Genomic DNA, 27,403 nt, shown 5'->3' with positions numbered 1-27,403 from the left:
AGATGCTGTGCTGCAGATTGAGTCCTGATTCATGCCTCATCAGAAGCCAGCGCTACCCATTCACGCATTGTCAAGTGAAACAGGCAGTAAATTCGGTCTGAGTGAAGTGTTCTGTTCACCAGCATCTGAAAGGTTCTGACCAACAAGGAAATAACATCAGGTTGTAAAGTCTCAGCTCCCAGAGTAGCTGAATGTGTCTCTCTTCACACTGAGCTGTCATCTTCCTAGAACCAACCCAGTTCCCAACCCAAGAGAAATAGTTCCTACAGGAACACCTTCCTGAACACTAAAGCAGGAAATGGTGTGGCACAGACCAAATTTTCTCCTCAATAGATGTGCAGAAGAGAAACCTTAGGAAGGGGAGAGGAGAGAGAGGGTCAGCGAACTGTGACCTCGTCATCAGCCAATGTTTAAAACAGAGCTATGCATAGGGCACACAGAATTACAACAAGGAGTAGTGATATAGAGGGGAAATCTATGAACACCGGTTCTTAGAGCTAAAAGGAACCTTAAAATGCACCTGGTCCCACCTTTTACTTCACAGATACACTATCCAAGAGTGCACAACTAAAGCCAAGACTATAATGCAAGGCATCAATACAGACAGTTTTATAAGAGTTAGATGTGTCAAGAGAAAAAAAAAAAGAATTTGCTGTGCCAAAAAATGGCATTTTTATTACAAGAATGACAGATGGAGGCCAGCTAACCATCTGTCACTGATTCCTATGCTGGGTGGGAAGTTGGAAGAGATGACAAAAGGTTCCTTTCATATTGAAGAACCAATGAAAACTCTCTACTATGAGAGTTCTTTCTGTGGCACAGGGAATACAACTTTTTTACGCAGTGTGAAAACAGGTTGAGGCATCTGTTTCTTTGCTCCACCTCGTCGACTCACATCATCATTAACAGCAGTGAGGATGGATAAGATATCTTCATGTCTGCAGGCAGAAAAGAAAACAGATTTTCAATCAGGAGACAGAAATCACGTACCAGGTCTTAGAAAAAAGACTGCAAAACATGTGGCTTCTTCCTAGTCTAACATGCCCACAGCGTAACTGAAATCCTGCCAAATATAAAGAAATACTTCTTCTGAAATTGAAAAACAAATGCTAAATTATGTAAAAATTTTCCATTCTATACTCAGTGTTTAAGAACATTATAATAATTACATCTGGCACTTGAATGCACTTAGTCCACAAAGAAATTTTGCATATAATTATTTTTCCATGTTCTTTCTTCAAGCTAGTAGATTAGATATAGATATAGATGTAGGTGTAGATGTACATATACATATAGATATACATACATGATATAAGGAATAGATAGGTAGGTGACAGAGAGAGCAAGAACCTATTATTAATGCCCTCTCTATTCTTGGTTTTGGAATGGATACAAAGATAAATATGATACAGTTCCTGATCTTAAACACTTAGAATGCAGACATGAAACCTGTACCAAGGATGGCATAAACACAAAATTCATAAAGCAAAGCAGAATGTGATTGATACCATGTGAAAAGTAGGTTAAAGTTCCATTGAAAGTTCAGAGGAGAAAGACAGCACTTCTGGCTGGGAGAAGAGATGGCTCCACAGAGTAGGTGGCATTTGAGATTGAGCTTGCAGGATATGTAGCGTTTACCAGAAAGTTCCAGGGGTGGGCAAAACATATCATTGGAAGTAAAGCATAGGCTCTTCAAACAGAACTCATGTTTGAATCATGGCTCCATCACTCACTAATTATGGGGTCTTAGGCATGTTACTTACTTCACTATGCTTCAATTTTCTCAGCTCTAAAATGAAGACCATAATTGTATGCATGTTAGGGATTGCCATGATAATTAAATGAGATAAGTTATGTAAAGTACTTAGAACACTGGCTACAATATTCATTGACCATCATATTTAGTATTATTAGTATTACTACTACTTGTCATTATCATCATTGTTATTTTTCAGGTGGCAAAGCAGACCCTGCCTGGTTTTTAGTCCTTTCATCCTGCGTTGCACTAGCTGTCCTCTCTGTCCCCAAATCATCCTGTGGCTGACTGTCACACTTGAATATCACTTCTACCAAGAAGCCTTCTCAAGTAGCTCACTGGCCCCACTCTCTATCATTATCCTGTTTTGCTTTCTTCACAGCAGGTATCACTTCCTGAAATTATCTATGACTGAATTACTCACTTCACATTTTCATTATATGTCTTCCTCTCACTGGACTGTAAGCTCCATGGAGAAGAGAGTTTGTCTCTCTTATTCACAATCGTACCCCTAGTCCCTAGCTCATTACCCAGTATAGTACACATAATAGCCCCTTGATAAATCTTGCTTTGTCCCTGAAGCCATAGGACATTGACCTTTGATGGCTATGGTGGGAATGGACAGGTTGGTAAAGAAGAGGGAAAGGCTTACGTAACTTAAATCTCCAGACCTGATTCCCTATCCTGAATTCCCAGAAAAGCATTGTGACTATTTCTAGAAATGGGGAGTCAGGAGTAGGAGCTCCTGGAGAGAACTGAGAAGATGAATTCAGGACTGTTCATATGGGATGTGAGATGCGAGGGCAAAACAGAAGTAGGATGCCTCCAGGCTGTGAAAAATGGGCAGGACTCATCTTAAGAATGAGGTTGGCTTGGTCAGTCACTCATTGGTCCAGCAAAGAGTTATAAAGTTCAACAATATATCAGATACGATATCAGGTGCCAAGGATATAAAATTAAATAAAATTACTCTGCCCTTCAGAAACTCAGAGATGGTAATTTAGGAAACATTTTCATGGAGAGGCCAGTGACCTCCAGATATAGCTAAAGCTGCCAAGAGGGGCTATAGAGAGACAGCAGAGTAGGTGGTCCAGGGCAAAACCATGGTGAAGGCCCATTTCCAGAGTACCAGGTAAGGAGCATGTGGCAGAGACAGAAGGAAAGTTGTCAGAGCAGTGGCAGGAGACCAAGGATATTATAATGTCAAAGGCAGCATATAGGCACTCATTAAATATGAGTGACTGATAAATTAATAAATGAAGGAACAAATAAAAGGCCCCCGTGCCTTTATTCATGCTGTTCCCTCTGCTCAACATGTCTTTCCCCCCAATTATTTACCTAACATCAATTTGTCATCTCTAGAAGCTTTCCTGGTCCTCCAAATCTGGGTGGAATACTAGTTCTATGTGTTCCTATAACACCTATGCTTTACAATGTGTATTTACCAAGGGGGGGGTGGTTTTTCCAATCTATTTGTCTATCCCTCTAGATTGTGAGCAACTTGAGGGATGGAACTATGTCTTTTGTAAATTCGTATATTCCTTTCTATTTATGTATTGGTGCTCAATACAGGTTTGTTGAGCGGGTGGATGGATGGATAGATGGATGGATGGATGGATGGATGGATGGATGGATGGATGGATGGATGGATGGATGGATGGATGGATGGGTGAGTGGACGGATGGATGAGTGGATGGGTGCATGAATGGATGCATGGGTGGGTGGGTAGACAAATGGAGGAACAGGTAGGTGGATAGAACAACTCAAAACTCTCACCTTGGGACCAAGTCCTTCAAATGATTACACAGAGATTGAATATACCAGCTACCTTCCTTCTTGTGCCGAAAGGATACGTAGCCAGGGACAGTGGCCAGGCCAAGAAGGAAATCTGCCTCAACAGGAACACTGTCCTGAAGGGGAGTGTTTGTCGACTTAGGATTTATTGCATCTGTTTCAATGAGTATGGAAGGTTGTATCTCTTCACCTTGACAGGCCTGGATAAAAAAGAGTTTGGGTTTGTTAGCCAGACCAGGGCACTCCTGGGCTGTGAAGTGAGATGTGATCTCCCGAATGGGAATGAGTAACCCATCGGAAGAGTAGACAGCTCCAAACTTCCCGTGGGTCAGAACACAGAATACAAAGCAGTCTCCATCCTCATGGTCTGAAAGCCTCTTATACTTTTGCAGAACCTCCTCTAGCTTCTCTTTAGTCACATCGACCTGTATTATTACACGGAACCCAAGCCACTGAAACACAAGCTTCAGGCACTCTGTTGAAAAAAAAAAAGGAGGGGAAGAATAATGAAATGAAATTAAATTGAGTACAATGAAATAAAATGAAGGGGTCACACAATGCTAATGGTTATAAAAATTGCACTGCAAATAGCCTGAAGCTTTGTATTTTTTTTCACTTTCATAACAATAAAATTTTACAATTAACCTGCCTTTTTTATAGTAACCACTGTGCTATCACAATGGTCCTGAGAGTAGGCAGAGACCAGAGTTTCATTTTGTTTCACAGATAAGGGAGCTGAGGCCCTGTGACTCTCCCACAGTCACAAACCTGGTTAGTGGTGAAGCCAGAACTCAAACCCAGATTTTCTCGTGGTGCCCTAGCGTGCCCTCCCCTAAACCACAGAGTGGTAAATAGTCAGGGATTCTGGGATTAAGGGGATTCTGGGATTAAGGGATTAAGCAGGCTAGTGACACCTCAGGTGACTGAAAGGGTTGTCTCCCCAAAATTCATAGGTTGAAATCCTAACCCTCAAGGTTGAGGATATTAGGAAGTGGGGCCTTTGGGAGATGCTTAGGTCCCAAGGGCTGAGCCCATAAAGAGACCTCAAAGAGCACTCTCCCCCCTTCTGCCAAGTGAAGTTACAGAGAGAAGACGGCCACCTAGGAAGCAGACACCGAAAAGCCAGAGCCTTGATCTTAGACTTCCCAGCCTCCAAAACTGTGAGAAATAAATATATGTTGTTTACAAGCTACCAGTCTCTGATTGTTTGTTATGGCAGCCTGGATGGACTAAAACACCTGCGGCACACAAGAGGCTTAGAAACATTCATAGTATCGTCCTTACATTTAAATGAAAGATAAAAATTACGGAAAGAAATTATTAAAATAAGAAATGATTTTAAGATTCCCCATCATGCATTTGCTACACTATTCCAGCCTGTCTTACCTGCATCTTTATTGGTACCTTCTCTTTCTTGCAGTAAGGTCGAGGTAAAGGTGTGGTTGTTGATAATAACACAGTGACCTCTAAATTTCCGGTCCATCCGGTACACAGCTGCCTCCTTCAAAGAGGAAGAGATAGAGACACTTATCAGGGAATCTCATTTTAAGGGTATAATGTTTCTAACCAGCCACTCCATTTTTCAGTACCAAAGGCAGGGAGTTCTCAAGATCCTGGACCTGGTCAGGAATTAATTGATTAATTCCAAGGTGGAATCCAGGCCCTGATTAGAACAAAGACTTCACTTGGTTTGACTACAGAATGTCAATTCTCGGTGTTAAATATCAGAATATGTATTTTAACTTTGGCAAACCCAGGGTTTACGGAAGAGTGTCTTCCTTTGGATTAGCAAAGTGAAGAAAGCATAGGTAAGAATCTCACAAGACAACCAAAGTATCAAATGGTAATTTTTTTTTAGATGGTAGGATTTGGAGTGATCTGATTACTCCAAAAACAGAGAAATCTCTTTTGTAGAGATTGCAGTGGGAATTTTTAAATATGTGCAATTATTTCTGGGGGCTATTATAAACAGCATATGATTACAAATTATCTGAGTTAGGATCAGCGGGGCCTCTGCGTGGTTAAAATGATCTCCTGAAAACATGGTACATCTTTAATCCAAGCAGAAAAGAAGTGGCATCAGTTGGAAAAAAAGAAATTTCCCTTTCTGGAAATAATTCAAAGGGTATGTATGACTAAAAGGGCAATGGCATCTCCTCTATCGTCAAAGGTCAACACACTTCTGATGGTTACAGAAAAATGTGGGAAGGATGGAATTAATCACACAGAGAGGAAGACGAACCAGGATAGACACAAAGAGCTCTGAGCCCTTAAAGTCATGAAAGATTAGACCCCAGATGGAGAAGCCCTGAAGAAACTGCCCAGATCTTTGTGCTAGTTGCTGAAGTTCGAGTGCAAGCAGATCTTCATGGAGACTAGGGTTGCTCTGTCACCCAGAAAGAGAAGCACTTGGACTCTTCAAATATCTTGCCCGAAATACTTAGATGTTTTTCTACAGGATGGGTTAAGAGTCAACATCACATGAATCAGCTCAAGAGTTCCTGGTAGAAATCTTGGTTGGGTTGAGTCACCATTTATCTGGGACTGGATAGAAAGAGGCTGGGAGGATACCAAGGAGAAGAAAGAGGGAATAAAAAGGCCCAGAGACCCAACTGGCAGGACAAAAACCAGTGCACAGCCCTGGGATTACTTAGTCATACTTTTGGCATTGGCTGAGGATTGCGCTGTTTGTAAGTGTTCCTACAAAGCTCCCTGGTTCCTCAGAATAAGAATCCATTATAGAGAGGAAACCAACAATGAGTTATTTTTGTCATATGACAGTAACAGGAAAATGTATCTTGAAGCTTTTCTTCTCACACCAGCAAGTAGAATCTAGCAAGCGCTACCCTTGTCTCTGAGGCCTGAGTTAATTATTAACTATGGTTAAGCATCAGTCCTGGGTGCTCAGCTCAGGCTGAGTGAGTCCAGTATCCCCCAGACCAGAGAGCACACCGAAAGGGACCCAAGTTGCAGTCATATGGAGGGCCTGTACATTCCTCCTCACCTTGGGAGAAGGAAAGCCATGTCTAAACTTTGAAACCACAGAACTGCAGAACTTGAAAGAAACATGTGTATGTGTCCGAGAAGTGAAACCATTGCCTAATCTCCTGTAGCTACACAGGGTCAGTCCAGGTCATCGAAGAGTGAGCTCTGGAGTCAGACTGCTGGGTTCCACTCCCCGCTCCACTCCTTTCTATCTGTGTCCTCTGATAAACTTGACACATCACAGAGAGACTACACCAAAAAAAACTGTTCGAAAGCAGATTAACCCAGTGGCAGATTCCAGAATATTTTCCTGAGCTTATGGTTTCTGGGCAAGGATTCAAGTCACCAAACATACCATGGCCAAACCCCTCCCACTGGCCTTTCTCTTTCTGAAAAAAATACAAGCAGCCTCTGGAGCTGCCCTATACCAGATGTTCCCTTGCACTCCACATTCTGTTCTGTCACTGCTGCCCTGGGCACCTTCCCTCCCCACAGAGGGTGACTGAATTCTGAAGGGTTATCTGCATTCCCCAGAAGCTGCTAGGCTAGGCTTTCAGAGTAGAAACCACCTCTTGACCCTCCCATAGGAAAGCCTGGTATAATCCATACATTCAGCGGCTTGCCCTAAATTGAGATGAGAAATGAATCGTTCACTCATTTGTAAACCTTCTCCTAAATCACCTCGAATTGCTTCGTCTATGCCAAATATATGAATTCCTGACATATTGATTCAAGTTATAAAAAGGGACATCTACCATCACTCCTTCCAGGCTCATCTTACCAGGACCCCTCCTGCTGAGGAAACAGGAAATGCAGGAAATTTACAAAGTTAGGGTGAGGGTTGAAAATCTAGACTTAATGGGTTGGTGAACACACTGAGGTGCTTGGAGGATGATGTGCCCTGAGAAGATATGGAAGCTCCCTGCCATTTCCAATCCTCCTATCTTGCCCTATGGATCCCTTTCATATGGATGTTCTTGAGTTGTATCCCTTATAATAAACCTGAAAAGGTAAACTGTTAAAAAAAAATCTAGACTTGATGCAGAGAAGGACAGATACCTAATCTCCAGGCATAGAAAATGTCACTGGTAGGTGACAAAAAGAAAATCAACTCCCTTCTTCCAAAGGGGAATATTCACAAAGACACGGTGGCAAGAATATAATATGACACCTGCACCAGAGTATGTATTCTTGTGCATTGTTTGGAATAACTAAAGCCTGGATCCAACCCTAATGTCTACCAATAGGGAGTGGTTGAAAGAACTATGGTACATCCCACAGTGGCATAGGATGCAGAAGACAATCTCTATACACTTCTCCAGGAGATACTGTTACATGAAGAAGTAAAGTGAAGAATAGTATTTTAGCATGCTACCTCTTTTAGAAAAAAGGGGAGATAAAAAGGGGGGCTTTTTTCAAAAGTAACAATAATATAGATCAGAAAACTAATAAAAATGATGATCTATGGAGAAAGGGAAGAGAGGCAGGGATGCAATTCAGATGTCTCTGTATACTCTATAATTTTTACTTTGGGCCTACATAAATGTTTTATATAATTAAATACAAAATTGAAACATAGTATAGGACCGTCAGCTTTTCTGCAGCATCCTCCCTGCCCACTCCACCCCCACCCGCCCCAGTCCTTTGCCTGAAGCAGAAAGCCCCAAAGGGGACATGAGCAAGGTGTTCTGGGGAGGGGATGACCCTGCCGCTGGCTTTGTGGTGAGCAGTACCAGGAGACCTGTTTGAGGTGATAAGCAAGTCACCTCCAAGTCCCTGGGGCTGCCTCCCTGCTGGAGCCTACAAGGCTTCTGGCTACAGGAGGGTAACTTATTTTCAACTCAGACCAAAGGTGCACTGCCTCCCTCCCAGGCTGCACAATACCGGGACTCCTCAGCTCTGAGGGAACAAACACAAAGAAAATTTAGCTTCACTTTCGAAAAGACTTCCTGCCTTTCTTTTTGCAAGGCACATTTCCCTTCCTTTGGAATTCTGGAGTCCTTCTGGCAGGCTATTTTCAGAGTTTATCCAGCTGGTTTTGAAAGAGTTGAGCAAATAACTCTTAAGGGCAACAGCGGGTTATAGGCCCCCGGTTTCCTTGATTTGTCATCCCAGAACAGGGATGAGGAATAAGCTTTAAACTCTACAGGCATCTCTTTCTTAAAAATTGTTGCATCCTCTGTTGGCACCCACCAAGAAAGAAATGAATAAATGAATGAATGACCCACTGCCTGGCTATGTTTGGTGTTCTTCCCACTGTTTTCAAGAGGGTTCTAGTAAAAAAAAGCCTATGCCACACTCAAAAATATTGACTTGCTTTTTAAACAAATTAGGGACTGTGGTTTGAAATCCAGTTTCTTCTCATTAAATGCAATTGTTGGCAGTGCTCTCTTATATAAGGAAACCTCTCAGGTACATGTGAAACATGAGATGATTTACCAAGTGTTATTTTATTCATCACTTCATGCAGAGGGGCAGCGTTGTCTAGATAACTTTTAAGACACCTTCCAAACCTGAGAGTCATAGGCATAGAACATAGGCAATGTGAGGGGCTGTTCCCCAAAGCCTTCTGCATATGTCCAGCACCACTACAACTAGCTTCATCTTCCTTTGGCCAGGACCAGAATCATCCAATGTCAGCAAAACAGCAGCACTAGAGACCAAGGCTGAGCCACAGCCCTTAGAAACTGCTGAATTTCTAACAGACAAAGAGCAAAGCCGTGTGTGTGTGTGTGTGTGTGTGTGTGTGTGTGCGCGCTACATGCACATTAATGTCTGAGCACACACAAAACTAGTTGAAAGAGTGGGAGGGAGGAATAAAGTTTAGTGGGCAAAAACTTTGGGAGGAAGAAAGGAGGGCATTTGCTACAGACCGTTGACTTATAATTGTTGAGAGAATACTGGAGTTTGAAAATCATTGCTTTTCAACCAACATAGTAAATATTCAATCACACATGAGTCATCACTGGATGCTCAACCTAGAGGAAAAGTTTTGACCAGAGTAGGATATTTGCTTCTTCTTAGAATGTCTTCCCACCACTTGCTTATTAGTTGCAAGGGGAAAATAGTAATTATATAAAAGTAACTATATAGTGAAGAAATCAGACATCTTGGCCACAGACTCAAAATTAGCATCACGAATGAGGGGCAGAGGACACCATTGCTTCCAGATGTGATGCCTTCAGAAAGGTATATCATTTACATAATATTCTGACCAGAACATATAGCTTGAATCTAATCAGGAGGCAATACCACGCGCACCAAAAACAAGGCAAATTTGTGGTTTTTTTTAAAAGGTGTGTATGGGGTGGATAATTGTATTCTTTAAAAGTATCAATGTCATAAAAGAGGAGAAGAGTTGTAGAAATGTTCAAGATTAAAGGAGACTAAAGAAACATGACAACTAAATACCATATATGTTTACCGTATCCACCAGTTCTACATTGAAAGTTATTGACTTTTTAGCCCCTTGCATGCTCTATCTTTTGCCTTACCCTTTGCATGCTCTATCTTTGCCTGTCTATCTAGCGAGGTAGCTACACAAACACATATTTTTTTTTCTGAACTTTTTGAGAGTTATTTGCATACATGGTGGCTCTCTACCCCCAAATACTTCAAATGGGCTAAAAAGTCAACAAGTCGGTGAATCTGGTTAAACTGTACATAGTGTTCTTTATATTATTCACATTTTTTAAACTTCTCTGTAAGATTGAAATGATTTCCAAATTTAAAAATACAAAATTGTGACTGTAAAAATATGAAACCATGAAAGTAGTAAAGAAGCTATGAAAGAAATATTTAAGAATAAAAAATAAAATGTCCACAAACACCCCAATTAAAAAATGGGCAAAGGACTTGAGTAGCATTTCTCCAAAGAAGATATACAAATAGCCAACAAGCACGTGAAAAGATGCCCAACATCACTAATCAGGGAAATGCAAATCAAAATCAAATGAGATACCACCTCACACCCATTGGGATAACTACTATCAAAAACCAAGAAAATAAGTGTTAGCGAGGATGTGGAGAAATTGGAACCCTTATGCGTTGTTGGTAGAAATGCAAGATAATGCAGCTGCTGTGGAAAACACTATGATGATTCCTCAAAAAACAAAAATGAAATACAGAATTACCACATAATCCAGCAACTCCACTTCTCGGTAAATACCGCAAAGAACTGAAAGCAGGGTTTCGAAGAGGTATTTGTACTCCCATGTTCATAGCAGCATTATTCACAGTAGCCAAAAGGTGGAAGCAACCCAAGTGTCCATCAATGGATGAATGGATAAACAAAATGTGGTGTATACACACAATGGAATATTATTCATCCTTTAAAAGGAAGAAAATTCTGACACGGATGAACCTGGAGGACGTTATACTAAATGAAACAAGCCAGTCACAAAAAGACAAATATTGTATGGCTCCCCTTATATGAGGTACCTAGAGTAGTCAAATTCATAGAGAGAGACACTAGAGCGGTGTGTGCCAGGGCCTGGAGAGAGGGATGAAATGGGCAGCTATTGTTCAATGGATATAGAGTTTCAGTTTTGCAAAATAAACAAAAGTTCTGAAGATGGGTTACACAACCATGTGAATGGACTTAATGGTACTGAACTGTACATTTAAAAATGGTTAAAAAGGATCAATTTTATGTTCTTTATATTTTACCACAATTTAAAAAACAAAACAAAACCAAAAAATTCTAAGGCCAAGCTAACTTCGTGGAGGCTCACAGATGGTGGCAAAATAGAACTGGCCAAGTCTGCTGGGTAGAAATAGAAATCCCAGGGAAGAATGTCATATGTCTCCTAAGGATTGTGCTAATGTTGTGAAGAACAGATTGCAGTATCTCCCAGTGTTTCCCCCTCTACTCACCCTTCCGTGATTGGCACTACAGGAACTCAGTTCTTGTCGTCTGCGGAGGGCTGGCTATATAATGTGTGGGGCCCAGCAAAACAAAAATGTGAGATGCCTTGTTTATACATTATTAAGAGTTTCAAAATAGTGACAGCTAAGCATTAAAAAAGCATGGGCCCTATGTGACTGCACAGGCTGTATGCCCATGAAGCCAGCCCTGATCGAACACTGCAGATAAAAACAGATGACACAGTGTACGGGAGTCAGCTCAAACCAGCTAGTGAGAGCCATTGTTAAATTTTCAGAAATTCTGCATTCCAGTGGATATCATGTTGGTAATTTGAAATCAGCCATGGAAAATCAATCTCTCTCTCTCTCTATCTCTCTCTCTCTCTCTCTCTCTCTCTCTCTCTTTCACTTTCTTGGGGGCTGGGGGTGGAGAGTGGAGCTGGTGCTTAAACATTTACCAATGAACCTACTTGTAAGGCTCCAAGGAATTGTTTAACGTTTGAACGGGAAAATACTTCTTCCTCTCCTTGAGGCAATGATTTGGTTTCCTTTTTCACCGGAGATGTCACTACCTGGGAGGCTGGAAATAGAATTACAGATAGGAAAACAAAAATCACCTTTTAACTAGTAGTAATTCAAGGTACAATCAGCAAAATAAATTATGTGACAGACCTCTATACATTTGTGGTGCCATTTGCTTAAAAAGACCTACATGTAAACCCAGAAAAATAAATGTGAATTTATAAATTATTTTTATTTATCATTATATTTTTATTCTTTGTATCATTATATTTTATTTCTTATTGTTTTATATTTTATTATTTTTATAATTTTGTTAGTTCTTTAAAATGTATTATATACTTTACCAAATACCATCTCAGTACTTATGGTGCTTAATGTGTCAAATAATTGCCAAGTAGGGATTATGAAAGCATTACCTCAAGAAATAAAACCAGAACTCAGACTATAATAGCAAAAAGAAAAAGAAAGAAAGGGGAAGGAAGGATGGAAGGAAATAAGGGAAGGAAGAAAGAAGGGAGAGAAAGAAAAAGAAAAATCATTCAAAAGTGGTAATTAAATAAATATGTACATAAAATGTATTTCTATAGAACCATTAACAAGAATGAGCTATATCTATATTATATACATGGTAAAATGTCAGATATATTAGGTGAGAATAAAGCAAGTTATAAAATATGATTAGTATGAACTTAGTTAAATATATATTAATCTACACACACACACACACACACACACACACACACACACACACATTATCTCTATAAAGAAGAAAGGCTACAAAAATATTCTCCAAATAGTGGTTATCTCTGAGGTATGGGCTGGCAGTACAGGAAGAAGAGACAGACTTTTACCTTCTACACTCTTTATTGTTGTCATTATTTGAGTTTTATTTAATTTTATTATAATCATTATGCAAATTTTTAATAATAAATTTAAAATATTAAAGCACAGCAAGGCTCAAGAAAACTCAAAAGTTATCCAGGTGGTTCTCAAATAGTTCTTAATGGTTCTTAAATGTGTTTGAAGGTCACACTCACAAAAAAGTCTAAAATCTGCACACCTTCCATCTTTTCAGTCCTTTAGTCCTTCATCCTAAATGGCAGAATTAGGCCAAAACTCTTAAGACTACAGAAAATATCAGTTGACACCTATAATAATGAAGATAGATTTGGTCTCTGCTCCCTTTCCTGGCACACAGCTCCTAAAACCCCTGGAATCTCTGAAGTGACGTGTCTTTTATATGCTCATGAGATAATTGGTTGTGGGGCAGGGCTCCTAGATAGCCTCAGGATGGGGGCTGTTTGCCAGGAGAACCAACCCTGTGATCTGAGGAACTTACAGCCCTACCCTTAGACATCTAGGAAGGGGAGAAGAGCTAGAAGTTGAATTTACACTAACGGCCCTCGATCTAATTAATCAATGCACAATATGAAGTTTCCATAAAAGTCCCTAAATGAAGGGGTTCAGAGAGTTTCTGGGTTGGTGAAAATGTGGAGGTGTGGGAATGGTAAACTATTTGAAGAGGACATGGAAGCTCCATGTCTGTCCCCCATACTTTACCTTATGCATCTCTCCCATTTGGCTGTCCCTAAATTACATTCTTTCATAATAAACCAGTAATCTAGTAAATAAACGACCTTCCTGAGTTCTGTGAACCATTCTAGTAAATTATTGAACCCAAGCAGGGGTTCATGGGAACCCCCAGTTTGTAGCCAAGTCAGATAAAGATGTGGGTAATCTGAGGACCCACTATTTGAAACTGGTGTCTGAAATGGGGGGGTAGTGTTGGGGGATTGAGTCCTTAACCTAACTTAGGGTCTGCATTAACTCTGGTTAGTGTCAGAATTGAGTTGAATGTAGGACACCCAAGTTGGTGTCTGCAGAGAACTGGAGAATTTTCCACACTAAGGTGTGGAAAAACCCACATATGTGGGGTCAGAAGTGTTCCAGAAGTGTTGGTGTGATAGTAGTAGAGGAAACAAGTGTTTTTCTTTCGACACCCAAAGATGACACAGCAAGTAGGTTGTAGGGAAAAAAATAATCAAAGTTGGAATTCTTCTGAAATAAAGCTTGGTCTTAGAGATTCATGGAGGCATTTACTACATAAAAGCAAGAGTGCCTTCTGCAGGGTTCAAATATCCAAAAATAATCTGACTACCTGCCCTATGTTTACTTTGTGTGGGCTACTACATTACAGGAAAATGGCAATGTAGTTAGATAAACAAAAACAAAAAACTCAGTGATCAGAGTTCAAGTGAGGATTCCAAATATACTTTCAACATCAACTTCCTGCTTTTTATTTCTCATTTGATTCCTTGATGGTTAGAAGAACCTGTTTTTATTCTTCGTAACTTTTACTGAACTTATACATTTATTCATTGCTTTAGTTATGGTTTGAGATTATATCAATTTAACAACAATATATATTTTGTTCCACCGTTCATTTTATATTTATAGAATTCTTAGAGAGAAGTTTCCTTTTGGCTAGTTTCGTTTTTAACCAGAGAAATTTGCACACTAGACTGACTAACTGAACTGTAATATGGGTATGGCATAAAAGCTTCATGAATATATTCATGAGATTCCATTTATAGCTCTTGTTTAACAGTGGAGAAATAGACTCAGAAAAACACAAATTTTAGCATACTGATACATGGTGAGGCAGCCAGGTTTGATTTCTCCCCAGTGCTATTACCTCTATATAATACCGCAGTAATACTACCTTTACAAGACAGACTGAAAAATAATAATAATATTCTTCTCTGCTAGTAATTTCTGAGAATACAAAAGTTTGCATGACTTTCCTCTCTGACAAACACATTCGTAGCAGCATGTATTGAATGCTTTACTCTGTGCCAGACATGTGTTTTATAGGAATTATAAAATTCTTATCCTCAAAAAACCCATGAGGTAAGTATTATCATTATCACCACTTTATAGATAGGGAAAGTGAGACATAGAAACGCTAAGGAAAGGGCCGCTATACCACTAATAATACAGTCTTGGCAGTCTGACTCCATAGATGCCACTGTTAATCCCTATGCTTTCCTGCCTCCTTCTTTTTACATTATTTCATTCAAAACTATTTCCTATACTCTCACTCCCATATAAGAATGAGAAGAAGACATTTGTCTAAAACTACTTTCCCCCACTAGAATATAGGTTCTTAAGAGGAGCTCCTAAAACTGTCTAATACAAAGTATGCATTCAATAAATATGTGTTGAATAAACAAATGTGGAAGAGTTCTGGCTTTCCCAAGAGAATATCATCAGAGTGATGAGCAAACATCAACATGACCCATTAGTTTAAGAATTCTCATGGCCTGGCACAAGCAAGCAAGCAAGCACAGGTTAGTTACCTTTCTCTCTTTTATATTTTTCTATCTTTTTTTTAAGATGAGGTGCAACTATTGCGCAGAGATCCTCTAGTTCCACCAGATTATTTTCATCTATTAGAGCTTGTTTCTCCATATGTACCAGGAAACTTATAGAGGTCTGCAAGAGAATCAGTGGAGTCACATTTACTTGCCTATTGATTATCCATTCATTCATCAAACACTACCTACATGGCCACCGGACACAGGTTTTGCCTTGATAAATAAGGTAGAGTATTTATCCCCAAGGAGTTCAATAGTATGGGGGAAGAGGCATTACCAAATAACTCTCTATACAATCTATATTAATACTAGATACCAAATATATATACACCAAATATATATATATATATACACATTATATATATATGCCGAATATATATATATAATATACATAACAAATATATATGTATTATATATACACATATATAATATATATTATAGATCAATAGATCTATATATCTACATCTATTAGATATAGATATATGCATACATATACATACCAGGCAGTGCTTGCTGTATATTAACCTAAAAAACAACCCAATGAGGTAAAGGTAAATGTTATTATAATCTCCATTTTAAAAATGAAACAACTGAGGCACAGAGATGTTCAATAACTTGTCCGACATCACAGAGCCAATAAGTGACAGAGATGGTGTTTGAGCCCTAACAATCTGATGTGAAAGTCTGTCTTATTAAGCATTGAACTGTACTGCTTCTAACTCACAGCTATAGATGGTATAAGAGATCAGGGCAGCACAAAACAGAAGCACCAAGGAAATGAGCATAAAATGTTTTGAAAGAATTTTATATTTGGTATTTTAAGAGAAAATAATCTCTTACGTACTTATAGGGAAAACAGCAAATTGGCTAGTATTACTTTAATATTGAATTACGTATGGGGTAGAAGGCACCATAATCTTTTCAATGATTAGGGCTTCTCAATATGTTCAACTGGTTAAAAAAATATGTATATATACGTATATATATTTATATATATTTATATACGTATATATAAATATATATAAACAAAATTATATTAAAGCACCCATAAAAAAAAAGCTATTCAGAAAGTGAGCATCTGAACACTATCTAACTGTATCCATAAGCATCAGCAGGGTGGGAACTAGGGAAGAGTCTCCAAACATGTTGAACAGTTAAACAGTTGAAAAGAGACAGTGTGTTCAGGAATATTGAGAAGGAAGCATGAGTACAAACCATGAGAGCTAGGTCATAGATGGAACAGTGGGCTGGTATCAGACTGTGAAGGAACACACACATCATATGAGGAGTCTGGGCAAGTAAGTGTCCCGTAGGTCACAGGGTGACAGTTGTAGTTTTTAAGAACAGTAACGTGAACACTTGTTTTTAAATAGAAGTCTTGAGGATAGGTTGGAGGAGGAAATGGATTAGAAAGAAAGTATTGACAGGAAGATTAAATACTCTTGTGAAGAGGTGATTAAAACCTGGTCCAAAGCTAGTGGTAGAAATGCAGAAGAGGCACTGGATTTGAGAATACTTCTGAAATATAATCTGGTGAGTTTTAGAGATCGTTTGGAAATGGGTGAAGAAATAAAGGAAGAGTCAAAGATGACTTCAAATGGTGATATCACTCATTCATTCATCACTCACTTATTCCACATAGCAGGCTTCACACAAGCTGAACCTGGGAGGTGATACTTCAAGGACATCTTGAAAAATAACTAGACCTTCACTGCCAACATGGAAAAGGACATTCCCAGCAAAGAAAACCACATGAGGAAAAGGATGAGAAACTAGAAGTCTGGTTTTGTGGGGGGTTTGTGGTGGCTTCAGCAAGAATAGTTTCACTGGAGTGATAGAAGCCAAAGCAATATTGGAATGCACTGTAATGGGACCAAGAGCTGAGTCAGTGGAGAAAGAGTGTTCAATAACTTGTTTTATTGTTTCAAGAAGAAGTTTGGTAGTAGAGGGAAGGAGGAATTAGAGCAATAACATAAGGATGAGAAAAAGTTAATTAGAGTGTGTGTGTGTGTGTGTGTGTGTGTGCTCAAAGAAGGCAGTCAAAATGCCAACAACAAAGGGAAAGGCCAGAGTTACAAACTCATCTGATCAAAAGAGAGATTATAAATTTTCAAGAAACTCCCGACACAGGTAGGATAACCAAAAAGGCAAAACAGTGTGTGTGCCTCCACCCGCAGCCCCTGCACACCAACAGCGTGGCCAGGGAATAAAGCAGGAGAGAGAGTTGGGGGTGAAGGACGATTCATCCAGATCTGATCAGCTGGGCAAACAGTTTGTGGAGAACAAGGTGCAATAGTGGGTTATGTGCAAATAAGCTGTCTCTAAAGCCCAAAATAAAAACTCCTATCTTGACAGCATCTTGCCAGGAGAAAGAAAAGGGGCTAAGACATGATTCCAGAAGCAATGATGGAAATTCATTATACTTTGTAGAAAGTTTATTAGATGTTTAATAAATGACACCTTACACACACACACACACACACACACACACACACAATTTAAATGGAGTCTGTACACTATTCTAGTTTTAGAACACCACCCTGTGACAGATGGTTACTAGACTCAGTATGGTGATTACTTTGTAAGGTATATAAATGTTGAATCACTATGTTGTACACCTGAAACTAATACAATATTATATGTCAACAATAATTAAAAATAAATTTTAAAATAAAAGAATGCCATCCTTGCAAATACTAGCCAAAAGTGTCTGAAAGCTCTTTTGCTCTGTTGCTTTGCTAAAAGGCTTGTAGATTTGGGTGTGGTTTCCTTTACATCCACCAGTTCTACATTGAAAGTTACACTGAGAAAGCATTTCCTGACAGGGTCTCTTAGGATGTATGAAGGCAGCTATCATGCTAGAAGTTTGCATGAAAGCCATCAAACAAGAAACCTAAAACACCCTACATAAGTCATTTTTGTCCATCTGGAGCAACCATATGAATTCAGAGCCCTTTCTTTTCAGCTGAGGGGTGTTCAGGCCCTGCTCCACTGGCTGGTAACAAGTTTATTTCTGTGATAAAATCTTTTGCAATTTCAATTATAGATAACGCAGCTTTATTAAATTAAGCCCTGATATGAAAACTCATCTGGATGGCTTAGAGATTGTCCTTCTCACACTTCAGAAGGCTGGCATGATCCCAAAGTCCCATAGAGATCAACCTGTATTATCTGAGGTGTATAACTCAGCCACAATTCTAATGTGAAGAATGAGATCGCCTTCAGAATAAAGCTGAGATCCTTTGGAATCCAAGAATACATACATATATTACAAAGGATGTCAAAAAATGTGTACACATTTTAAGAAAAGAAAAAACTGTATTAGAATTGTAATATTCAATATATAGTCACGTTTGACTGCTGCAATTACAAGAGGTGCTCAGAGTGGTTCCCATCAGCATCCAGACACTTCTGATTACGGCCAACTACTGCTACATAGACAACATCTCTTAAAATGTGTATATCTAGTTTTGGCACCGTGTGTGTGTCTGTGTGTGTGTGTGTTTGTGTGTGTGTGTAAATTGCAGCCTTATTAAGCCCTGGTATGGAAACTCATCTAGGCTTCCATACCAGGGCTTAATAAGGCTGCATTATCTGCAATTGCAATTGCAAAACATTTATCACAGAAATTAATTTTTTACCAACCAGTAGAGAAGGGCCTGAATACCCCTCAGGCAAAAAGGAAGGGCTCTACATGGGTGCTCTAGAGGGACAAAAATGACCTTTATAGGGTGTTCTCGGTTTCCATACATTTACTTGTAAAAAGACAAAATGAAGATTAAAAGAGAGTGTAAAAATAAAATAAGTAAACAAAATTTAAAAAGAGAGTGTAATATATAGTGGCCATATGCTCTGACAATGTAGATGTATCTTAACCCTAAAAACAAATGGGAAGACAATGGGTATAACACATGCAAAATAAACGTTTCAGCAGTTATGAATAATGATATTGGTGATAGAAGTATTAATATAGATATTGTGAGAGTGTTATATGTGTAATGTGTCATAAAACAAATAATCAGGTGACTAATTCTATCATCCCCTGTGACATGAGGACCAAGATTTTCCATAGAGAAAAAAAAGACAGGTATAATATAGAAGAGGTAAATTAAAATTTGACTTGAAAATAGCAGTATGAATTTATGAAGTATTTTATATGAAAACAAAACAAAAACTAGACACACAACCATTTCCTAACACTACCCTTAAAAAACAACCTAGAAACAATGAGCATCTTCAGCGTCTAGTTTGTAGTCTTGAAATAACATTTCTCATGAAAAGAAATTGGGACTTTTTGGGAAAATGACAGATTCTAGATCTGGACAAAAAAATGTACGAAATGAACCTGTGACATCTTGTCACACCAAAAAAGCCATCAAAGACTACTAAGGTAATGTCAAAATGACTCAGGAATCAACTTGAAGAAGCTACCACTGGGCAAAAATAGGACAATTTCAACTTCAATAAGGATAATAATTGCAATGGATTGAAACCAAGCAAATATATTTAAATCCATAAGTTAAAATTTATATATTTTTATAATGGGTCACTTTCAGAGAATGAGAGAAAGCCTGTCAACTATTTTGAACATTTTTTATTTAAAAGAAAGAATCAAGGATTTATGTATAAAATGTCTCACCGAGTAACCAAATAGTAGATGAAGGGAAAACAAAATGATAGAATTTGAATATCTCCATTTTGCAACCTCCAGAGAATCAATACATAAAACTGTTGAACACCAACAGTTGCTAATACCAAAAAAGAGAGAAAACCAGGAATTGCATACCTCCCAATAAAAGAATGCAACACAAGACTACTATTGTCTTGACTAAAAGTTCTAAAGTGAGTCTGACGAAGCTTCTGAATCCAGCTGTCAATTTGCAGGAAGTACAGATGACAGAGAACCATGCTGAACTGTACCAAGCACACACAATCAGCAAAACCTAGACTGAGGGAAATTCTACGGGCCAGTTGTCCTGGGGATCTTCAACGCATAAATTTTAAGGAAAACAAAGTGATTGGGGGGAGGGGAGTTTAACCTATAAATTAAAAGACACTCAAAAGAAAAACTGGTCAAGACTAAATTGAGGTCTAGAGATGTACAGGTAAGTGATAAAACCATAAAGAAACATAAGAATGTGGTTACTATAAAAGCCACGGTTACTTCTAGTGGGTGGGAAGGGGCTGTGATTGGGGCAAATGGAGGGGTTTCTGGAGTGGCTGGCAAAGTTCATTTTCTTGACCCGGGTGGTGGTTTCAAGGATATTAGCCTTATAATAATTCACTAAGCTGTGTGTTTGTTTTGTGTCATTTTCTGTAGTTATCATTTGTTGAGGAGAGGGGTTTAAGAATAAAAAGATTAAAAGGAAGAGTGTAAGAAACAAAAACAAGAGGATATCAGAACTTCCAGGGGCTATCTAAGGAAGAAAATTAATAGATTCTGACAAGGGGCAACAACTATGAGATGTTATATATTTCACATCCCCATCATGGTGGTTTAGTTCATCCTGCTAGTTCATCCCCCAGTTATTCATTATAAAATCACATAAACAGAAAGTGTTCAGGCCATTTTCTCAAAAGGAAAGAGAAGGGGGAAGATAGCATCATTTCATTCATTCATGCTTTCATCCTGAGCACCATTTTGTAACAGATTCTGCAAGGTTCTGGGGCTATAACAAGGAGTAAGGCTCAGTTCCCACCTCCCAAAGGAACCTACAACAATCTTTGGGAAAAAGGAGCCTCATTTGTTTGTCTTGTTCTTTTGTTGTTTCCAGTTTTATATCCCACATATCAGTGAAATCATATGGTTCTCGACTTTTTTTTTCTGACTTATTTCGCTTAGCATAACACAAATGAAGAAACAAAAACTCATAGACACAGACAATAGTTTAGTGGTTACCAGAGGGTATGGGGGGAGGTGGGCATGGTACATGAGGGTAAAGGGGATCAAATATATGGTGATGGAAAGAGAACTGACTCTGGGTGGTGAACACACAATATGATATATAGATGATGTATCCTAGTACTGTACACCTGAAACCTATGTAACTTTACTAACAATTGTCACCCCAGTAAATGTTAATTTTAAAAAAAAGAAAAGAAAGGAGCCTCAAGAGGTGGCCAATCAAAGGACAGAAGACGCTAAAATCCCTGAGGGCTTTGAAAGGGAAAATAAAAGACTCAAAGATTGAGGCCAAAACAGAGAATTAACCTGCTACATGTCTGACACCAGGAGACATGTACAATGAATGACTAACGTTGTCCTCATTTGTTTGACCTACCACATGTAAAACAACTTCCAATTCCTCAATGATTTTTCTAAAAAAAGAAAAACAAAGTTAATTTTGTGGTTAATATCAATTGATCTGGGGAGAATGTGATGGGGGGCTATACATGTAGGCTTAAGAGGGTTGGTGAGGTTTTCATTCATAAGTTGGATGGGGGAATTCATGGTTGTTCACTTAGTGCTACATTTCATAACTTCCATACATGTTACATGTTATTTTTGGTGTGTTTTAGCAAACATTATATAACTTAAAATCTAATAAAAATAGCAGTTGAATGACACAATTAAAGTAATGTTACAGGGTAAAATTTGAAAATTGGCCCCTTTCCAAATGGACTAACTTGCTTGTCACACACTGTTATAGGAGTCAAAAGAAAAGATATAAAGTTTTGAGGCCTGGAAGAGAGACATGCAGTTATTTTCCTGCCCTTAAGTGTGACCAATATTTGTATACCAGAAACTAATAAAAAAAAACCCCAAAAAAAACCTGTGACCAACATAGAAAAAAATGTTACCAAATAGCATTGTATTAATATTAAAAACATTACTATTAGTTCAAAGCACCTGAACAGCCCTTCACAAAGTACATCCTCAAACATTTGTCTCATTTGATTGTCACAGAAGCCTTGCCTGGGAGACACTGCAAAGTCCACTGAAAAGGACACACAGCTCCTTCAGACAACACAATTAGTGTAGACGACGAACCACCAATTCCCACTCTGCCATTATTTCCCACGTCCTCCTTTCTTTATCATGTCCTGAACATTTCTGTATCATAAAACACAGTGGATGCCAATAGCAGTTAATCATTGACTGCATGGTTACTGTGTGACAAATACAGTCCCCGTACTAATGCTTTATGTACATTATTTCCTCTAATCCTCCCAACGGTCATGGAAGGAAGTAGTATGATTTTCCATAATATAACATATGAGAAGATGAAGACTCAGAAATGTTCAGTCACTGGCCTCAAATAGGGAAGAGTTGGTCACAGAGCTAGGACTAGAATCCAAGCCCATTTGATACCAAAGTCGATGTTCCTAACCATTGTTTGACACTGTCTCCCGCAAAAAATTAATGGTCTTGAGAACCCTTTCCCGTATCTTTCCAAACACCAATGAAGGCAATGCTCACAAGACTGCATTGCATACAACCCACTCACCAACTGGATTTTTGGCATCAATTCCTTCCGAAGAAAGATCATGCTCTTTAAGTTCTCTGAGTCGATGTTTTCTGACAGTTCGTAGAGCAGGTTTCTAAGACATACACCCAAAGAAACAAATGAAGCCTTATACTTGCAGAGGACAGTAAATTGAGTACTTTTAACAATGTTTTCTCTCATGTAAATGATCACAATCCTGTGAGTAGACAATTATTAATCCCATTTCATAGATTCAAAAACCAAAACTTTGAGTTTCAAAGTGACCTATTAAATTAAGATAACACAGTAAGCAGTAGGGTTCCAAGTCCAGTGCGAGGAAGGCACAAAACACAATTTTTGCATGCCCTCCCATCTCCCAACTCCATTCTAGGAATTCAGGCTTACTTTATAGGCCTTTGTCAGAGAGAACCTGATGCCAGTCAATGTAAAGTCTGCTGCTGAAGAGGAAGGAAACTACCCCAACTTCTGGATAGCCATTTAATGGACAACCAGAAAAACTGACTACTTCAATCACACACTAACACCTCTGAACATCAGAGACCATTCCTCAGTTGTTTAAGCCGCAGAGTGGATATAACAATTTCCAGGATCCCCTCACTGACCCAAAAATAGAGGCCTGAAGGACATAATTACCCAGGTAATTAGATAAAATAACACTTTAATGGCTCCTCCTTTGAAGGAGGTTCTCTGTCAGTGAAGTCCTCTGTAGATATTACGACCGTGGACAATTTAAAACAGTGTTGTCTAAGATCTGACCCATGATAGGCCTGAGGCCTATATTTTACCTTTTTGGGTTTCACCCAAAAATGTAACTGGACATGGCATAAATGATGTCCCTCCTAACCCCAGAGACACATCTTTTTCCACTTTGCTAATTTGGCTCCAAGTGTGCATTCCTCTCTTCTCAAATCACTGGATATAAGTGGACACACCCAGTGGCTCACAAGAAAAAGGACTGCTGGGAGTGGAATTTGGGAAAAGAGAAAAGCGTAGGCCTGCTACACTGACATGGCCCTCCCTTGGCAGTGAGAAGTAGAACTAAGGGAAGCTACCATCAGATCCTGAGAGCCCCAACCTCTGATCTCATCACCACCTAGAGCTGAGAAATCTCCTAATATAGAATCACTATGTCATACAAGGATGTAGATAAGAAAAAGATCTTAATCCCCGCCTCCTTTCAAAGCCCCGTGGCCTGAACACTAACTGGAAAATCCTCCTCACCTGAATGAAGAGACCATTTTTCGGCTGGGCAGCAAACTCTCCACTTGTTCTTTGGTGTAGTTGAGGTACTTCAGCAGTAAGATCTGCTTCATGATATAGAGGAGTTCTGCTAGGAAGAAGGGATCTTCCCAACTCAGCACCTCCCCTGCCAAGAGATGATCAAAAACATCCATGGCTGAGCTGGACCCCTCCAGCTTCCTGGGGGAGACAAAGTCTCGGCAGAGAAACTTTAGTTGCTCCACCTCACGATTCCCCAGGTTTACATCAATTTTCAGAAGCCTCCTGCGAAGGTTCTCTCTATGATTATCATCTGACCTGGAAGTCAAAGCCATCCTGAAAGAGACGGAGAGGCCAGGTAGCGTGTTAGAGAGTTAAGGACACATGGCACAACAACTTCCCAGGACCTGGCCCACTTCCGGCCGCCTCTGTTCCAGGCACTAGACTTGCCTAGAAATTCTGAAAAGTAAAAAATTACTGAAATAAAAACTACTGCGAAGGTACTTCAATAACCAATAGCCCAGAAAACTCTACCCCAACTCTTTATGCTAATCCTTTAGGAAGTCTGGAAGGAGCTTTTATTGGAACACATTTACGCTGATTTCTCTGAAATCAAAATATCTCCCATGGGAGCTAGTCAAAAAGGAAGACCAGCACAATTTTTCTCATTGGAGGACTTCTGGTTGGAGCTCTTAATTCATTTCCACCAAATGGCAGAAACAGCACTTAGATTTATGCCCTACATTTTATAAATAAAACAATCTGGGAGTTTATATTTCTGAAGTGTCTACCAACCCAAGAACAATGAGGTAACATTGCTAATTATAACGGGACAGGCCTGTATCTAACAGAAAGAGAAACCATAATCCTAGACCCCAGAAACAAAGGGAGGTTTTTGACGAGTTGCTGAAATCAATGTAGGAAATCACAAACTACCTAAGTCAGTTATTTCCACCTGACCAATTCGTAAACTATGGTATTTTCTACACTAAATTTCATTCTGGTCCAAGGAGCAATAAATTGATAAAAATTCTTTTTTTGTTTTCCCCAACAAAAGCAGCTGGACTTTATTGCCAAGAAGCTAGGGAAGAGCAGGGCAAGTGAGGGTCTCTGTAAAACTTCCATTGTTGAGCAGGATTGCCACATTCCGGATCTGCCTGGAAGGCAGGAAAGGATGTGTATCCTGCCCACTTTGGTCCATACTGCAGGCTGGGGGCCCAGGCCCTCACTACCTGAGGCCGAGATAGGTAATGGTCTTCCCTATTTTCCTCAGGGTCTCCAACAGAGTATCCACGCTGTGCTCAGACTTGACGAAAACTTTCTTGCTGGGCAGGTCGATCTCAAACTGAGCTTCTCCCAGCTTGTTGAGGAATCAAGGGACCGCATTAGCTCAGCCTTCACAGGCCATGTCTATGGAAAACTTGTGCTTCGGCATGTGTGAGGAGGTGATGGCTGTGATGCTTCTCCTGGTTGTCGATAAAAATTCTTCAATGTAATATTATTCATTCTATAAGGACTTGAGGTATATATCCACTATGTAAACTTGGCTATTTAGAAACAAGAAACTACTTTCCAAAGGAGAACATGGGAAAAAACAAAACATCAATAGCAAAGAGTGGTTTTTATCTAGGTGGTATAATTATGGATACTATAAATTTTTCTCTGGGTTCCTGTACAAGTTTCTCAAATTTTGTACAATGAACGTATATTACTTTTATGATTAGAAAAAGGAAAAACAATGTAATTTTAATGTGGCCTTCCCTTCTAGCAGCCCTGTGATACGGTTTCTTGGAGACATCTTCTTCTTTTTTATTATTATTAAATTTATTTGGGGTGGCTCACACCTGTTAGAATGGTTAGAATGGTTATCACCAACAAGACAAAATAATAATAAGTGTTGGAGAGGCTGTGGAGAAAAAGGAACCCTCATACACTGTTGGTGGGAATGTAAATTGGTGCAGCTGTTATGGAAAACAGTATGAAGGTTCCTCAAAAATTTAAGAATAGAATTACTGTACTACCCAACATCTTCCTATTCTAACACATCATACATTTGCCTTGAACTTCCTGAATATTCTAAATCTCTAGCTTTGGTGACTAGCATATTTCTGCCAGCAAGTCTGTGTTGAAGCCTTCCCAGAGCTGTTCAAACTTTCATTTTCCTTGGGTCAGCTAATAAATGCAGCCAGAAATAGTGCCATTACTGAAAATAAGAGTTTCTACAAGTTTCTATGACAGGAAGCAAGGGAAAGGCTGGAGTGTAAGACCCGCAGGGGGGGGAGGGAGTGGGGAGGGGGCGAATTGTTAATTACATACCTTCAAATCAAATTCGACTGAGCCTCTGGAAGTAAACAGTTCTTGGCGAAATTGACTGAAAACAAAGTTTTAAAAAAATTAGAATCCTTTGTGTACTCCAAGTTCCAAGGAAGCTCCCGTTTGCCGGGGAAGAGAACTCAAGACTTGTTGCTGGCCACGCAAGTGAAAACTGGATCTTTTGAATAACTTGCTTTTATCTTCCTGCTGGCATCGTCACTGCTTTCCCCAATCACCTTTCCCTGGGGTTAGAATAACCCTGATAAACAGCGTCTCCTAAAGGCAGATTCACAACTTTCCACAACTGTAGAGCTCAGCATTTCCCCAGATAACACAAAGGGCTCTTAAAATTAACCCCTGGAAAGCACTGTGTGCTCTAGTCATTCCTTGGGTCACTTCCCTCTGAAAGTTAAAAAGGAAAGTGTCAAGTTTACTAAACATCTCCTTTCCCAAATGCACTTAAACTTTAAAATAAAACCCAACCTTACCACAAAGAAAAATAATAAGGAAAAATGCAGAAAGGAGAAATGAAAAAAAATAGATAAATAAAACCCACAAAGCTCATGATAGAGTAGTCAGCCATTAACCCTTTCTCAAATAAGTCCAAATGTAAATAAACAAGCAAAACAAAAATTTTTAAGGCCAAAAAAAAAAAAAAAAAAAAGAGGGGGACTTGAACTATAGGCCCATTTGAGGTATTTGCAAGGCACTCAGCTAAAAGTAGACAAAACTAATGAAGTCTGTGCCCTCACAGCACATTCAGGGCAGCGGAAAAGAGACTTTGAAGGCGTTATTTCTAAGAATAAAAACAGTAACTAATATTTATATCATAACTACCATGTGCAGGCACCCTTCATTCACTTAATCAGCTCAAATCTCTAAGATAAATATTATTACCATGACCCCTCTTTTAAGATGTGAAAACTAAGACACAAAAGGTGTGGGGAGCCATAATTTCTTGTTTCTCTGGAAACTTGCGGCCTGGCTTAGTTCATGATTAACTTGTTTCAAGTCCTAAGACATTGTTTTGCTTGTCCCTCCAGGGGGCTTGCGAGCTGCTGAGGAATGAGGTGGGAGTGGCCGGTTTTCCCGGATACAGATAACTGATGGCTATCAGGATGATT

General features: G+C 39.2%; 1 protein-coding gene across 1 annotated transcript; it reads right to left on the bottom strand.

The window, feature by feature from the left end:
- Positions 1-650: 650 nt before the first annotated feature.
- CASP10 (caspase 10) lies at positions 651-26,605 on the bottom strand. Its single transcript, XM_081050818.1, has 8 exons — positions 26,283-26,605; positions 23,970-24,302; positions 22,749-22,842; positions 15,283-15,418; positions 11,872-11,981; positions 4,937-5,051; positions 3,533-4,025; positions 651-938 (listed from the first exon to the last, which is right to left on the bottom strand). Exons 2-8 carry the CDS (start codon positions 24,299-24,301, stop codon positions 797-799), a joined length of 1,422 nt encoding a protein of 473 aa, XP_080906944.1. The 5' UTR covers position 24,302; positions 26,283-26,605; the 3' UTR covers positions 651-796.
- Positions 26,606-27,403: the final 798 nt, after the last annotated feature.

This window comes from Rhinolophus hipposideros (genome assembly GCF_964194185.1).
Source record: "Rhinolophus hipposideros genome assembly, chromosome: 6".
NCBI lineage: Eukaryota > Metazoa > Chordata > Mammalia > Chiroptera > Rhinolophidae > Rhinolophus > Rhinolophus hipposideros.
This window is presented reverse-complemented; position numbering and strand designations above follow the sequence as displayed.